This window comes from Rhea americana, unplaced genomic scaffold (genome assembly GCF_003343005.1).
Source record: "Rhea americana isolate MKP2758 unplaced genomic scaffold, rheAme1 scaffold_64, whole genome shotgun sequence".
Lineage (NCBI taxonomy): Eukaryota > Metazoa > Chordata > Aves > Rheiformes > Rheidae > Rhea > Rhea americana.
Genome location: NW_028186801.1, coordinates 637,797 through 655,745, shown reverse-complemented (window position 1 = coordinate 655,745; position 17,949 = coordinate 637,797). Strand labels below are relative to the sequence as shown.

At 37.1% G+C, this 17,949-nt stretch overlaps 1 protein-coding gene across 6 annotated transcripts in view; it reads left to right on the top strand.

Annotated features, from left to right (window-relative positions):
• The window catches only part of LOC146586863 (neuron navigator 3), a 267,610-nt gene that overhangs the window by 225,818 nt on the left and 23,843 nt on the right, over positions 1-17,949 (top strand). For 4 of the 6 annotated variants that reach the window (XM_085320552.1, XM_085320551.1, XM_085320546.1 and 1 more), the window contains exons 21-27: positions 49-72; positions 2,334-2,411; positions 12,435-12,518; positions 14,023-14,134; positions 15,476-15,597; positions 16,208-16,228; positions 17,387-17,559. In XM_085320552.1, coding sequence (XP_085176678.1) covers positions 49-72; positions 2,334-2,411; positions 12,435-12,518; positions 14,023-14,134; positions 15,476-15,597; positions 16,208-16,228; positions 17,387-17,559 — 614 coding nt within the window. The remainder of the gene's footprint in view (positions 1-48; positions 73-2,333; positions 2,412-12,434; positions 12,519-14,022; positions 14,135-15,475; positions 15,598-16,207; positions 16,229-17,386; positions 17,560-17,949) is intronic. The other 2 variants (XM_085320549.1, XM_085320548.1) reach the window with 1 other exon arrangement.

Genomic DNA, 17,949 nt, shown 5'->3' with positions numbered 1-17,949 from the left:
TTACATTGCACACTGTTTCTAAATCTTTTTTTTTTTCTTTTCTGGCAGGCAGAAGAAAAGGCACATTCAGAGGTAAAAACTTTTCTGTGTTTTTATACTAACATATTGGTATGCTATTATTTGAAAGTTTATTGGTTATCTAGCATGGCTAAAATTATGAGTTGGTAGGGGAAAGACAGTGTCGTAGGTGCACTAGAAGATGTTTTCTTTGCATTCATGCTGAAGAATGCTTTCTGGCTGAAGTTCTAAAAAAGTGTAAAGAATCAGTGAGAATTGGACTTTGGAGTGGTGGAGTTGTGATATGTCTGATTTCAGATGTAATACCATTCTGTTTATTGTATCCAAGGGTCTGTGCAAGTCAGTAATGTGCTACCTTTTAGGAGAAGAAATACTTTAAATGTTCACTTTGAACTTCTATCACTTATATTTTGCATTGTATTAAATTTCTGAAACCAACTGCTTTGATGAATTTCAGAGAAATGCAGATTGGTTTCAGATATAAATCAATTCTGACATAGAAAACAGCTTTTCTCTCCTCATAGTATATAAGAATGGGTGACAGGACTGGGTCAGCAGCTGGATACAATTGCAGTCTTTCTCAAAATGAAGTACTAGTTGTGTTAAAAAKGCACTGAGGAATAGCAGCAATAAAATGCAGCACCAGGGAGTGCCCTTCCACTTCGCAGAGTTACCTGCCTYCAGACTCCTGTGTTTGTTGTATTCCTACTTTTTTCTATTGCAATCAAACAATAAGTTGACCAAAAAAAGATAGTGATTTTTTAACATTTGGAGGAAGAGGAACAGACAAATAAACGTATTCTTCCTTACTCACTTACCACAGTATGTTTCATTATAACTTTTACCTGAACTTTTCTAAATTCCTTTCTCTGAAAGTTAAAGCAAAGGAGCTAAAAAGTGTGTTGTAGCTCAATAATGTAAGTGGCAATTCTTCTTTTTATTTCCCTGTGTATAGAGGAGAAACAAGCTTTACTTGTGTATTTCTGCATGATGTTTTCTCGATATCTAAAAGGTGAGCTCAGTGAATGCTCTTGCAGGAGATGTTGAACAGCACTTCATGAGAACTGCCTTTGTATAGCTGCAGGAATGTGATGAAAATATAGTTTAAGTAGGAAGATCAAATAATTCTTATTGAAAACCAATGAGACGTCTTAGAAAAACAAAAGTGACAGTTTGAGGTGGAAAATAGCTCAATAATCTGTGTGCTTTGCTTTGAGCTAGTGTAAATGATGTAGGTACCTCTGTATGTACAAGTAGCCCTCATTTTTAAAGCATGTACAATTTTCCCAGTTGATTTTCCTGAGAATTACAAGATTAAAGTATTCCAATAGTCTTTACTAATGGAAGTGTTAGCATATGAATGTTACATACTCCTTTTCCTTGGCCGGTTTTTAGCCATTTTACCTCCCTAGTGCAGAATAATTCCTTCTATATGTGGATGTGAAAGGGGTTCAAAGTGAAAATGTGTGCTGTACTAAAGATCAATGCAAGAGTGGGGGTCCGTATCATATTTAAAGTAGGGTTAAATGGACTTAAAATGATTCATGAGTTTCATGCTAGATATCTATTCTAGCTGAACTTTGCTTAAGGAACCTATTTTTCATAAAAGGATACAGGAGGAGACTCTTGAAGTAAGTTTATTTTTGTATCAACAAGCACATTTAAGCTACTTTTTTTAAGTTGGCCAGCAAGTTTTTGAAAGCTATATATGGTTTAAACAGTTTGCATGGTTGAATTGCATGGCATGTGGGAAGTAGCCACATTCCTATATCTCATCTATCTTTAGACATCCACAAAGTAGACATCTGTGTCTGAGCTAGTCACTGAGATCTCCTTCATGCCAGGCAGTGGGGGAGTACTTTTTGGCACTTCGTCTCATTCTAATGTAGGCATTCAACATATGTCGGCTGCATCACATGTCTATAGCTAGGCAAGGTGAACCTCATCCAGAGTCTTTCACCAGCAAGGGCTCTTGCCATTGATTAGGCTAAGGATCTGTTCGGAGCTTAAAGAATTTGATAAAAGAACATAGCATCTGCATGTGCAAACAGGGCCTTGTACATAGAAAGTGATTAAATATTTGCCTGTRTGTACTCCAGTAAGTGAAGTCCTAGTATACACAATGCTTAAGTGCAAGAAAACAGTTGGCRCAGTGTAAGTGCCATCTTCTAGTAATTTGTATTTTTGAGTAGTTTTGAGATTAAAACTTGTGAAATTCAGATTTTATAAACATATTAGTGATCTCTTAAGAATAAATAAATAATAAAAGGAAATAGCTGAAATAATGACTAGAATCTGTTTGTTTTGATATCTAGCAAATTCAGAAACTACGGAGAGAGCTGGTTGCCTCCCAGGAAAAAGTTGCTACTCTTACATCCCAGCTTTCAGCAAATGTAAGTGCTTCTGCTTTATGATGATAAAGAGTACTTAAAACAAGCACAGAACGCATTTCCAGATCTGCTAATAGTTCTTATTTAATCCAGGTAACAACATCTGCTTTGAGAGACTTCTATTAATAATTTATTTTCATGTCTTTAAAATGAGTCACTTCATTAAAGATCTACTTTGCCTCAACTTCAAGCAGAAGAGATTGTAACTGAATACAGGGGAAAATGTTTGATGGAAATGACTTGAGAGGTGAAAAGGGTGGTGACTATAATGACTTTTTGTTATGTTGCACCTTTTTTGTAAGGTGTAATGTAATATTTAACCTCTTACAATTTTCATTTGATTCATCAGAAGTAAGAGTGGCTGACTCAAGCTCAGTGACATAAAGCTACCAAACTATTTTATTTAGCTATTAGGTGTATATACATATACACGTATATGTATACACACGCATATGTATGTATATATATGTGCGTATSTATATGATATGTATATATATACATATARAACTTAGGTATTATGTATAATGATGTACTCTCTGCAGATCAGAGATRGGTAACAAACTGTGACTCGCAGTAATGGTGAAAGATTTTTCCATTACATGTCATCCAAACGATCTGATCTTGAATCATCGTTAAAATTCTGTCACTGCAGTGGATATTAAACTGTCACAGCCCATGTGCTACAGCATTTTTTGAGACTGAAGAACAATTTTTTGCTGAAATATTGAATGATATAAGCACTAAAAAAACCAGTCACATCAGCTTAATAAAGGTGATGCAGTTTTCTACAGGCTTTGTGCAGTGTACTGAGCAAAAAAAAATAAATAAATAAATAAAGGAGAAAAAGAGTTTAGAAAATTCTAATAAGTACTGTATTAAATTTTAGCTAAAAAATTGAAAAAAAAATATTTTTCAGTATTAATTTACCTTTCCTTCAATGTCTGCAAAATGAATTGATTTGACTTTTACTGAAGTGAAATTACTGCTGGCAGGTGTGACAGTGTAAAGAGAAAAAAATATAGAGAAGTATACATAACTTAGGCATAAACTCSCTCTGGATAGCAGTAGATCTGTCTTTGCCTCCATTTCCTATAAAGCAGAAATGGAGAATCAGAAATTGCAGGCTACTGTATGATATAATTATTTTCATGACTTTGTCAAACTCCATCTTGGCAAAACAGGCTGAAAGAACGTCACTGATTGTTTAGAGACCTAATTGCCGGCCTAAAGTAAAATAGAATAATAATTCCAGCCTCCTTTATAAAGCACATTATGACCTGCTAATTAAACCTGATTAAACTGTTAAAGAGGTGCTAGTATTACTTTGGGGGTTATGGCACTACATGAGTCTGTGACCTCTAGCTTTGATAAATTGTACTTGGCTATGATTACACCAAGATAAACTGCAATTTGAGCCATATCTGACAACTTGGTTGCTGGACAATTAGGGTAGCAATAAAATCAGAACCTGGCTTGAATGTCAGTTTGTATTTGAACTTTAAATTACCGGCTTTCCTTTAAATCTCAGTTTAATATTTTGTGTTTATTCTTCAGAGATGTCAATGGGTTGTATAAGCAAGTGTGCCTTAGGAACTGTCTTCCTCCATTGCAAGGTGAACACTTCAAAGCAAAGCAAGAAGCTTAAGAATAGTGGCAGAGGGTGAGCCACAACCAYACTGATCCTATCAGGGAGAGAGCAAGGAATAATTAGATGCTTTAGACGTGACAACAGCTCTGTCCAGTTCAGGTCCACTCTTTCCTCAGAATCAACTAAAAAAAAAAATCGTCAAACTAAAAATAGAGAAACACAACTAAAGACAGGCATGAATTGAAGCTTTTGATYGGATTCATTATAGTTCCATTTTGTAAAGATAAGTCCTTCAAAATGTGGGTAGATGGGAAGAACAATATACAACTGCGTGTGGAATTCATATGCTGCAATAACTGTGCTGATACAGAACTAATGGAAACTGGGCTGTTTCACAGAGAGCTCCCTGCTGCTCCTTCCAGTTGTCATACAGTAGTGATAGGAGTTATTGAACATGTTATCAGAAAATAATGCAATATAGAGAATGTGAGCTAAAATCCTGTCTGGTTACTATGGTTTCAGATGGAGTTACCAGATAAGTTACTGAACAATCTGTAGTGAGGTATTTTTTTAATGCAATTCAGAATATAACTAGAGTTACTGTTCCCAAGGAAAGATGACATGTAATTGCAAAAGAGTATCATTTTGTAGGTTTTTTTGAGAGAGCACTTTCCTGATGCCTTGGACAATGTTTAGAGTGCCTTTCTTCAAAAATAGACATACTGAGTATTTAGATCTGTAGCTACTGCCATTATTTTAAGGAAATTAATTAAAGCAATTCATTAATTCATTAAGGAAATTTCATTCTGCGAAGTACTAGTGTGTTCCTGCTGAGAAAATAATCCCTCGTGGCGTGAAAGCTGATTATTCTCTTAGGACTGCCACATGTGAAAATGTGGAAAAGCTACTCTTAGCTCTTCGTGCTCAGTTCAGGTGGAGGCTGAGCACCAAGGAGCACCTCTCCTTCTACASTGGCATAGATTGGTCCTCCAGTCTGTTTAGAGTTCTGAGAATGAGCTATTGATGYTGGCAATATCCTGCGTTTCCATAAATTCAAAAACTGAATTCTGAATTGGGCTGTTCACTTGGGAAGTTACAGCCAGTGTCTGTATCCTGGGTATAGGATTCCTTYTCTTGAGTATTTTAGAAGTAAAGCATTGTAATCTTCATCTTTGATGGGTAGATTTTTACTTGAGATTTTTACTTTCCTATTCTGAGAGCAAAAAACTAAGATAAACATCAGAAAAGCCAAGCCAGCAGGCCTCAGGCAGCTGTATTTGCTAACAGGTCTGTTGTTCATTGCATGGCACTTTCCTTTCTACAAAACCTGGYGGTGCAGCAGCTCCGCTTTGCTGTGGAGAGCACGTGGAAGCAGGCTGCGACCTGAGCCTTTAACATGGCGCAGCTGCGGAGATTCCTGCATTAACTCTGAGTGCCCTGTTAATCCCAGCGCAGCTCAAGGTAGTATTAAACAGAGGTATGAGCTCGATTTGTACAAGCAGTGGTGCCCTATCAGTAAARCTAAGATGTTTGCCTGAGGTAGGCCTGTGCTCAGATGCCTGTGGTGGAGCTGGTTTGGGAGCCGCTCTGCCAGTGGTAACTGGGGACTCCTGGTACTATGCCTCGTTTTACCGAGGGGGCAGAAAGGCGGTTTGCAATTCTCTCCTTCGCCTTGTTCTGAACAGCAAACGGCAGCGTATTTGCTCCTGCTGATGTCTTGAAAGGGAGAGCTGAAACACGACTCTCTCCAGTCTCCAGCTCTTCCATTCACACCAACAATGCCGTAATCTTTAATCCAGTAGCAAGTGGGAATAAAATATAAAAGCTGCATTTTGGCCAGCTGTATCTGATTTCTCCCCAGTTTAAGTTAGAAGTCATTGCCTGCACCTCCAGCRGGTACTCCTTTGTGTGTGGTGAACTCCGTGCAGACTGGCTTCTAAGAAAATTAGCTGTTGTGGCCTAGTTTTCAAAGTCTAGTCCACGTTACAATTAAATTGTATTTAACCCTGAATTTGACCACATTTCAGAGAGAATTAGTCAAGCTAAAAATGGATAGTTCCGCTTTGATTTGGTTTTCGCTCAAACTAATTCTGCTGTATGGGTGAGACCTAAGTTGGGTTTGATGCGTTTAATTCATCTTGTACTGGTTGGGGATCTGGTCCCATGTAGGGCTGGAACCAGTTCCCCAGTATGCAGAACACTGGGGGTGCAGTGAAGAATGACAGAGGTCTGGTTCAAAGGGTAACATTTTCAGCATGACAGTTAAAAAAATACATGTGTACCTCATGTTTAACTATTCATAAGTACCATATTTGTAAACCCATATGTGCTCATGTGCATCTATATACATGCACATATATGTTACATATATGTTACATAAATGTAAATTGTCATATTGTTATATGACTGTCATATGTTACATAAATGTAAATTTAACCGTGGTCTTTTGACTGTGTCAGCTACCTTCTAATCCATCTCCATGGAGACAGTCCTTAAACTCTAAACCTATAAGAAACCTTAAAGCTGATCCTGTTAGCGCCTGGGTTTTTAAATGATGCCAGAAAAATCTCTCCTTTTTCCAAATCCCCAACATGTGGAATTTCCCTTAAAATTAAACTTGTCAGGAGCATGAAACTTAGTGGTTTCAAATACTCTAGGCGTGAACAAGGGTTATAGATACCTTCGTGATGAAAACAGTCCTAAATGAAAACTAGATATTACTTTATAAGTTAATATTTTCAGGATGATGTCATGAGATACTTTACAAAACCAGAAACTGAAAATCACTGAGCACAGTAAGTCTGGTTCTAAGTTCTTTCTCTGCTATTTCTGGTACAGAAGATGTAAAGCATAAAAAAAAAAACGCACTTCCACATAAGTCCATCGGTCAAAAGAGACTCTTTAATGACAATGTGTTAGTACTAATTCTGTCAGTCCTTTGAGCACTTTATATGAATAAATTCTGCAAAGTTTTGATTAAACATCAAGAGTAAAATTCACCTTGAAAATAGAGTGTGTGTATAACCTTTTGTGGTGTGGTCTATGAAATTTAGCCTAATTACAGCACAGATATTTAAAAGTATGTAGTGATATACTTTTCATAAAGATTGTGAGAGTGATTAACAAGTATCTGATTTAATATGACAAACCTATGACAAACCCAGGTGGTTTTTTAATTTTCATTAACTTCTACTGTTTTAGCAGTTTTATTTATGAAGTAAATACATGTTTTACGTGCATATCATTTATCTCCTAATCTGAGAGACATACCTCACCAGTCCCTGGCATGTAAAGGATAAATAATTCTAATCTCAAAAGCTGGAATTTATCTATAATGAAGAATTGAAAAAGCATGTTTTAGTCTCTAAAAGAGTAACTCTACCATGACCCTCATTTTGAGTCATGTTTGCACTCAGTAGGCTGGAATCCAAGTGAACAGTAACTCTTCTGCAGGAACTTAATCAGTTGCCTAGTCTTCTGCAGCTATATCCATCTCTGGCAGGTTCAGTGTGTCTTCTGTGGTACCTTTTTATTGACTAGAAAATTATTCAGGCATTTCTGGTACAGAAGATGTAATGCCTTTGTTATAAATCCAGTCATCTTCTTAGCCTGAGTCTCAAGCTCCCCGGAATTTCCCTACTTTCAGCATCTGGAAATAGGCAGCCCTTTTCTTTGCTATGGTCTTGAGCAGGAAACTTGCCTTTAAGAGCRAGAAGGCCTGTTCCCTCACAGTTTATCTCAGGCTTAAATTTGTTATTATGATTTCCTTGCTAGAACTGAGTAAAAATGCTGTATAGAAGCGGGAAAAAAAGAGCATAATCCATCTTGTTCCCACACTATTTGCATCTTTGCTTTACTTGCTAAGCCACAGAAAATGGTTGGTGACATTTCTGAAGTACGAATGTCATTACAAGTCTGTCGGGCTGAAATATGACCCATTTTTTCCAGGCCTTTGCTTGATGTATTATTTTATTTCAAAACCTGTCAGTTGTAAGTCAGAGCACTTCTCAGGTGTTTCGGGAGCCCCTGTTGAGCAGTCTCTTACTTGCTTTCATTTATTACGCAGGTTTTGTTAACTGAACTCAAGTACTCCGCTTGATTTCAGCAGTTCATTTCATCTGCTTAACCCCACAGTATTTTGCCTGCATATGATTAATCCATGCGGGCTCCAGCTGCTGTTTGGGTGCCTCATTTACGGTTCTTCTGAGACTGTGGCTTTTCCCCTGCTGCCTGTTCGGCCGCTGCTGAGGGGCAGATCTCCCTCCTGATGAAGCACGGGCCGTTTCCAGTTCAGCAAGCGGCCGACCWGCAGACTTCCCGCGTGACTGACGAGGGCTCGGGTTGCTCCCAGCAGCCTGAGCCGCGCGGTCGGGGGGCTTTGATCGGTGCCTCGCCACGCACAAGGCTGAAGGGCGCMGCCTCGCAAGCCGCAAGGGAGCCCCGGGATGCCGCTGGCGAGCGAAGGGGGCTCTTTGGCTGATGCTCTGGTTTGGCCAACTCTGAACCACTATCCTGCAGCCAAACGCCGAGATCATAGCAGGCGGCGGCCGGAGGAGGTCAACAGATGCACGGTTACTGCTTGCGATCGGCCAGCTCCCTTCTGGCCTCTCACGCCTCCTTTCGTTCAGCCACRTCAGGTGGGAGGAAATTTCCTTATTTGCCTTTGTTTCGTAAAGCTGAACGCTGCAGGTCAGCTTGCAAAGCGCATCGCCCCCCCCATAGACTTTGGATCCACAAGCATCGTGTTCGATACGGGCTCTAAATCTAAAAGTGGGGGTATTTGGGGGTTTGCTGGCTGGGATTTTTTATTAAGGAGGAAATGTTTTAAGTCAAATCTGGTCWTCTGATTTAGCACTGAAGTCACCCCCTGAGTTTTCTCGGCTGCTTCAAGTGGGAATTTCAGGTGTCAATAGAGTGCAAAATTAATCAGTGTATTATGGATCTGCAAAATAGCAACTGCATATCATCTCTATATCTAACATGTAAATCGTGTTAAAAATGCGTTTATTTTACTGTAGGCACACTTAMAATAATACTTTGTTACTTAACTCASGCTCCAGTGTATCTCCAAGTGCAAGTGTTGCATTCAAYTATGGAAATGTATTTTTATGTTGGCACAGGTGTCATCTGAAGCACCTTCAATATTCAGACTGTCCTATATGGTGTTCAAATGATGTATGCCATAAATACAATTGCCATATCTAATACAGAGATTTATGAGGTGTAAAAGATTGACAGTAATACATGGAAAAAAACCCTTTCCTTAATATTATCTCTGGARTGAAAGAATAGCTCTTTTTGGACAAAGTAAAAAATCCTTGGTCTCTGATATGAAAAATTCTTTACCAATTCAATCAAAATTAATTACCAAATCCCTAAATATAAAAGAAGTATCCAGCTAGATTTTCAAAATTCTAATGACCTTTTTTTAAAGTCACTATTTCCTCCATTTCAGTTGTTTGACATTTTCTAATTATTTTGAATTTACTTGTTTAAATACAAAGTCTGATCTTATATGGGAATATGTGTTATACATACACATATGCACACATAGAATTTGAAGTAAGTTTAGCCCTTTAAAGCTAACTTTTATTATTTTGTAAGATAGTATTTCCGTTGGGACAAATCTCTCTGGGATTTCAACAATTAATAGTTCCCTTGACTGATGAATAAATAAGTGTTTTTTTACCTTGGGAAGCAGAAGTACAGTTTATCACTTTAAAGGTTGACACTCTGTATTTCATAGAACAGTATTCTGTTAAAAGAAATATTTAAGATAATGGACAGTGCAATTGAATAGTAGTCAGCTGGTGGGCCTTTGGATTATGACTCTTTAATATTAGCAAATAAAGACTTTTTAGTCTTTAGCTCAAATGAATAGGAAAAATCCATCATCATTTTGATCACCTTATGTTTACAACTAAGAGAATATATTCTATTGTTGGCTTAATTTTAGTAAGCGTCTATAATTGTGACATGGCTATCTTTCTCTAAAGACTTCCACCTGGTTACATGATGTTTGCAGTGATGCTTTTTTAATATTTTTCATGTAATTTCCTTCTGCTTTTTTTCATTTATAACATATGCTGAAGTTGTAGCTAAGGAATGGGAAAATACTTTGTATGTAAGTGCAGTTATGTAACAAAGAACCATAGTTACCACTGTATAGTTATGAAAAAAATCATAAAAGCGATGCATCATTCAGCAGAGGACTCCTCTCTCCAAGCCCTCARTACCCATATTTATTCTCATGGCAAGGCAGACACATCGGCTATCAGACTAGCTATGGATTTTTTTATGAGGCAGTGAATAGAAAGCTCTGCTAGCTTCCTATTAAACACGTGATAAAGAGACATTTGCCTGTAGGTAGCGCATCTGCTCTGGTTCTGACTGTGTTGTGGGTCGCTTGTCGTGGYCATCAGAATTCAGACTCCGCAGGTAGTCCGGATGCTTATAATATGCTGCTAATTATTTAAGTGAAAGGTAAGTTTAAAAAGTACCATTGCTAAAAGGCAGTTAATTTTTTCTTCTCAGAGTGAAAGAGCAGTAGGAACAACCAAAGTCTGCAGTTTCCAAACCGACAAGRGTAACTTTACATTGATTGATAAGTGCCAGATTTGTGTTCAACACATATGCCAAGTTTGTTCTATTTAAAATGATASTTTTTAGAGTATATCCTAAGCTATATATGTTAAGACAGGAATATATACAATTACTAATTAAGAAATTGCATCTGTATCTAGGCTCATGTTTATCAAAAGTTAGTCCTTGGRGTACATATTCTTTACTGAAAGAGTTATCAGAAAGGTGTGAAGTATAATGTGAGGTAGATCCTCATGTGTATGCATAAAGCAGATGGTTTGACCACTATAGCCATACATAATTAAATAAATTATTTGCTAATCGTATCATTTACTCTCATAAGAAAGAGTTTGCAAGATACTGAAATCCTTATAGCAATTGGAAATGGTTTACACCACATAAAAGCCACCTGTCGACATACCAGTTCTGAAGTGGAGGCACAGAAGTGGGCCACTGTGATATATCTRATATTCTTTTTTTATTTGAGGAATAAAATACAGAGCAAAGTGGCAAAAAACTCTTTTTTTTTTCCTAAGTGCATAACAGAAAACTTTCTGGGCTATGTCTTTTTCTGATTATTTTTCTGATTATTCTTCTGACCGATACAGTCAGACACATTTGAACAGTTTTAGCAATGCTTGCACAAGCATGCAGATTTGTACCTGAAGAATTTGACAGGCACTGTGTGCGTATATTAGTGTACTAAAAAGAAATAAATTTTCTCAGGGAGGAAGCTCTGTTAATCCATTTGTGCATATAAATATGGTCTCTGTGAATTACATTTCCAAGTGTATTATAGTATTTGTTTGAAAACTTTGTCTGTTATCACTCTTGAAATTGGAGAGTGAAAATAAATATTTCCTTCTGGTTTTACTGTTTGTGGCAGGAGATCTGGGCTTTTGTGGCTTTTCATGAAAGTTAAATTCTCATTTTCCCTTGGCTGTACAACCSAGCTTAGCTTGTTGATTTCTTTCTGAACCCTTGCCCTTCTCTACCTGCAAATCTCAATGTAAATTAGAATGAGTAAAGAGTTGGACATAACCTTTGTGTATGTTTTGTTTGCATAGAGTATATGCTGAACATTGCTAGAAAATAGAGTGAAGCTTTTTGTAAGAAGGCATTTTTGAATCAGTTTCAGTTTTATTGCTTTTCTCATTGAAGGCAGGAGTTACAGTTTTCGAGGTTGTCTTTTATATGTACATAGAGAAACACATGTATAAATATTTTTATATACGAATATGTATAATAAAATCAATATTTTAAAATATATAATAAAACAATAGTAGAGAAATAAACCAGGCATTGACATTTTATAAAAATAATCACAATTCTTTTGTTTGATTCCATGGATTCCTCTGGAGTGTTTTATTTGGGAGCCTAAAACTTTCCATTTAAGATAAAGTACTTGAGTTTATTTTCTGAAGTGTTCAGTAATTGAAAATAATTGTTCCTGGACTTCTATTTGGGAGCCAATTTTTTTTTGGCCCATACATCACTAAAGTCAAAGTAAGCCATTAAATCTGTAATTCATTTCCAGGCAGAGATACCTGAGCTAATCTCCTTGCGGGCTAAAGAAGCCTGAGGACCCCAGTGCTAACTTGGCTGCTTCGCATACTCAAGTTGGTTCATTCTGAGTTTAAAGCTAATACAAAAGAGTTGAAGATGATAAGCTTGCAGGAAAAAAAAACCTAAAATATATCTGGGAGATAGCCCAGAGCAGGAGTGTTGGATTTAACAAAGTCCTGATATTGTTTGTCTAGACAAAATGTACRAAACATTCCTCATATTCCTGAAAGTTTTAAAGTACATTTAAGACCCATTGTACCAACAAATGTTTTGTTCTGTTTCTTTCATAGGCTCATCTAGTAGCAGCTTTTGAAAAAAGCTTAGGAAATATGACCGGCCGATTGCAAAGTCTAACAATGACAGCTGAACAAAAGGTGCGTTGACCAAAGCATATGCTCTAATGTGGAAAACAGTCATCAGATTTTATTAGATTTGTTTAAAAAACACTGAATGGGAACAAGGACAGCTGTGACRATAAGACAGACAGGTCTTTCTTTAATAGCCATTCTGATCAAATCTTTATAAAGCTCTGGGAGAATAAAACTGTGCAGCATCAGGTTTACCCGGACGATACCATAGAATAGTTTAAAGATAAAAATCATTCGTTTTCAGTTTTTAATTAAAACATATGTGGCTCTAGGTTTAATCCATATTGAAAGATCTTATAACAAAGATTCATCATAACCTACGGGAGTACTTCATTTGAGCTTGACAGCATTGTCAGAATAATAAAATTATGGGAAGGGAAGAATCTTAAGAGGAAAAAAAAGTGTCTCTATTCAGTGTTAATGCAGGTTGGCTATCCTATTCACTAAAAAACAGCTTTGTTTTTCACTATGCTCTTTTGACTGTTTTGAAAAAAATCTAAACCTGATAGCTAATGAATTTAATATGAGGCTTTGTACCRAGTTCAGGAGTAAATAAGGTGTAAGTCATGCACCTGGCTATCAAAATAACATTTCACAGTCTGGTCAAGTACCATCAAATGAAGTATGGCAGGATTCATTGTGAACTGGGTAGGAAATAATTGTATTGCTTTCCTTGTTTCATCTTAGCAAAACATCACAATGGAGTTTTATTAAAACCAAAACATTTGACTATTTGACTGTTTTACAAAGTATAATTTCTCTCAGAATGTTCTCCTTCAAGAAGAGATTAAGCAGTGACATTGAAACAAATCATCTCATAAGCAAGCTTGTCTCCCAAAAGATTTCGATCATGTCTTTTTCCTTCTCTTCTTTTCTCTACTGTTGAAATTAAATTCCTTTAATCCGCATTATATAAATAAGGACTGGAAGAACAGGTTTAATGCAGCTGTAATAAAAGCTATTTTTTTAATTAAAATTGGCTGTGCATTCCAAWAGAGAACTTACTGCGGTGAAGCAGAGTAATTTCCCTTTAAATTACAGGACAGTTAATATTAAACATTTTTTAGTAGTTGACTTACTGCTTAGCATTTTAAATTTTTTGAAAAATRCAGAAAATCAGGTTAGGATTTGTCCAATAAGTAGTAGTAAGACATGCTGAAGGATGCAATTTAGACTATTTCATTGTCTTCTGGCAMTAAAATTTGGGGATGGGGGAATTCTTATCTTAGAAATAAATATTCTGCTTAAGCCTCCTTTTAGGTTAGTATTTATCAATAGAATATTTTCTTCTCCTTGAAATATCACAATATTTTATATAGAATAACTACAAAAGGATACATTACTTGAGTTTAATAACTTTGCGGAGAAAATATGCATTCTACTTGAAATTAGTGTTGCTTTACATTCACTCAGACAATTCTGTGAGCTTCAGTCTTGTCATTTTTTTTTTTAACTTAGACAAATATTGTTCTCGTGCCATGTATTCTGAAACTCTCTGCTTTTCCCACAGGAATCTGAACTTATAGAACTACGGGAAACCATTGAAATGCTGAAAGCCCAGAATTCTGCTGCACAAGCTGCTATTCAAGGGGCCTTGAATGGTCCTGATCATACCCACAAAGGTATGCTTTTGCCATTACTAAAATTAATTCAGAGCTTCTCCCCAGAGAAAAGCTAAGTCATTGCTTTCCTGTTGTTGTGGGGACTCTGTTGCAACGGCACGTGCATTCTGGAGTCAGTGTCAAGTGTTGTGGAATTTGCACAGCTGGGAACTATGCTTGCTTTTCCTATTTGCCATAGAGTTCCTGGATCCTCATCTCCGAACTGTGTGGCCTGGAGTCAGTCACTGRGTATCAAGAGTTAACCCTGTTGCCACAGTTCTGTATTGAAGTGCATCCCAGGCAGTAGTGAAGTGCTATGATGAAATATGGATATAAACTGGAAATTCAGAGCAAGGTGTAGCTCTGGAAATTGTTGTACTCATTAGTAAGAGCTGAACTGATGACAGTTCTGTTTATTCTAGAAGTGCCAAATCAGTGGAGGAAAGCAGGCATTTTAAATTCCAGATGCTGAATTAATTTGTCATTGCAGTTAGGCAGACGTTGCGTGATAAATACACACTTCAAAAATGCCTATTGATAAGCAACAGCAAAGGAATTACTTCAGGAAAAAATGATAGCAGCACTCATTTTTTGAGAGTGTCATTGATCTTTCTTTAAAGAGGTCATTATTTAAATAAGACATTTGCCCTAAGGTCATTTCATTGCATGGCTTGAGTATAGCAAAACTAACTTCTAGGAAGTAAAAAATAATCTAAAAAGTAATTTCCCTTGGTATTAGTRGTTGCATTCTGCAAGAATATTTTCCAGTGATTATGATATAGCTATTAGAGACTTTTAAGAACTTGAAACTCAAAAGCCTCACTAGCCATTTCTAATATTCTCCACTTTTTGGTTATTTTATTATTTCGTTCCTTTTTAATGAACTTCTGCCTGCCTATTTCCATCAGAAAATCAAAATCAGTATATCAAAAAGTAGCGTCTGAACTCTGATTAGGCCTATACGAGTCAAGTGGTGCCTATATGCTTCAGAAAAAGAACTATKTAAGTAACAGATGGAATGGTAGTAATTCAAGTAATCCACCTGTAACAGAAACTGCTGAGCTACGAGGTTATGCCGGCATGGATTGCTGTGCAGAGTCATTACCGTCAKGTCAGTAAGGCCCTAGTTCAGAGAAGCACAGAAGTGTGAGCCTGATTGTGTACATCGCCGTTGACTCCCATGTGGTGCCTCACAGGCTGAAGGAGCTTGAATCCGTGCCGCTGTAGGGTCAATGCCATTTCTGTGTGTTTAGGCTCCCTTTGAAGAGGAGGATGCTGCATAAGAACAAGAATGATTATTATATTGAAACAGAGGCTGCATCACATGGACAGATGGCTTTCACAGTATTTTCTTTTCTATAGATTTACGTATAAGGCGGCAGCATTCTTCAGAAAGCGTTTCCAGCATCAACAGTGCTACAAGCCATTCAAGCATTGGCAGCGGTAATGATGCTGACTCCAAGAAAAAGAAAAAGAAGAACTGGGTAAGTGCTCAGCAGGTTTAAACCTATGTTTCAGCTGTTATGTCTTTTCTTAGTGCCTGAGTAGCATAATGGCCAATTTCATGTACAATATTCTTGTGGGGCCAGATGGATATGAAGCAATTCACTTGTATCCATACTGTGACAGTAACAGCAAACTAAAAATTGCTGATTACCAATGGGGAATTATTTGCATAAGTCAAGATCATCATAAAAAAACAAACAAACAAAAAAAAAACAAACTTAAAAATGACCTTAACAATAGTGGCTATGACCAAAAACATCTCTGGCCACAATGATACCCTATTTTTCTTCCATAGGAGATTGATTCAAAAGCTTGACTCAAATATGTCACCCAGCAGTGAAGAGAGTTGAACTCTATTAAGAATATTCATATAGAAATAGTACGGTGTTTAAAGAAATTAAGATGCTTCTCAACTGGAACACACAAATATCAGATAGTGCTAAGGGTTTAATCAAATAGTTTAAATAGATAATCAGAAAATGTTTTTGTTGTTTTAAAAATATTACCTGCATAAACATTTGTTTTAAAATTCTGATCAGCCTTCATTCCCTTGATTTGTAATTCCACACTCTTTCATGTTTCTGCAAGGTGAACTCTAGAGGAAGTGAGGTGAATATAAACCATGGAAAATTTGGCATGCATCTATAAAGAACCCTATCTTGGCATGATTGCTATTTATTTTGGCAGTAGGCTTTTATACCTTCTAAAAACAGATTATCCTGTATGTCTTCTCAGTTTGTCTCTATTCATTTTAATCTCAAAGTTTAGACTATAGAAAGGGGGAGTGTAGCCAAAATCCATTTCTTTCTCRTTAGATACCATGAGCTGGAAAGAACTTAAATAATATTTTTCTGATCAGTGSTCACACTCCCCACTCTACAATTATACCATGGAAATAAAATGTTTTAGTATCTCATTTTTTATAGGGGAATCGGTTTGTCATTGAGTTCTATACAATTTTAATCAGAACAACTTTCTGGAAACAAAAACAAAAAACAAACGCATTTTCCTAATGTGAACGACTTCTGTATTTAGACAAAGGTATCAAAGAATGGGTTAGTTAAAATTCACTGCAAACAAAACTGTTGGCTTCTGAAATAAATGGCTCTTTGGCTATTCTGTCCCTTTTCAATACTGGGTAAGAGCTTCTAGAGGGGAAAGGCAACGCTTGTACGTTCRGAGAACTTGCTACTCTAAAGGAAACTGCAGCAAAAAGTATATACCTTTCAGCTAACATTCTTCTCAGCAGTACAATAAAGCAAACCTCATGTCCCAGCTTAAATCCTCTTGCTTGTCATCCAAACTATGGCATTTGAATAGTTTGGCTCTTCAAATTTTTAACAAAAAAGATAATTGGCAAAGCCGGTAAATTGGACTTGTCTTTTAGCATTTAATAATAGCTGTATCTGCCTCTACCTAGATGCAAAGTGGTTATTTAAAGCCAGCCACCTTGAAGGGAATGCCATGGGAATGGGATTCCACAGAGGATTAATGGTTTTAAATGAGCACCCCTCTCCCATCGCCGTACCGCTCAGTCCCGCACTTCTTCAGTAGCATTAAGTTTGCGCTGCGCTGGATTAATAAAATCAAACAAAACACTGTATCATGTTTTTAGAGATACTGTGTTGCATATGTTAATACCCTGCTTCTGTATACTGACCTCAGGCAGTGGCTAGGATGGCATCTGCAAACTAACTCTTCAAAACATGAGCTGCACATAAACTGCTGAAAGGAGGAAAATAATGCTGCTCTGTGTTTGTTTTCCAGCTAAGAAGCTCTTTCAAACAGGCCTTTGGAAAGAAGAAGTCCACCAAGCCACCTTCCTCACACTCTGACATCGAAGAGCTGACAGACTCCTCTCTCCCGTCGTCCCCCAAATTGCCTCACAGCTCAGCAGAGTGCGGGGCACCGTCAATGAAACCATCACAGTCAACATCTGCGTAAGTCTCTGTCCTCACAAACCTTTCCTGCCAAATGGCAGGACTATGAARTAGACCTCCTCACGCGTGGCCAGTTGCATTTCAGAAACCATTGCTGCCAGGATTTTTTGATCCTTTGCTCYGTCCATCTGCCAGTTCCCTCAAGACCTTTGTTCCTATTTAGACACTCCTTTTCCAGCAGCTTAGGACAGTTCTGTCTTCCTTTCACAGCCTTTACCCAAAATATCTAGTGGTACAAACTGCTTTCCCAATGCATGTCCAAAATACGTAAATTCTGCTTTACCTGCACTGTTAACTGCTTTATAATTTCCATTTAGTAAAGGTTTAATACTATAGTTTCTTTTCTTCTTGACATATTAAAATATATCTTTTTATTTTCCTACTAGCTAT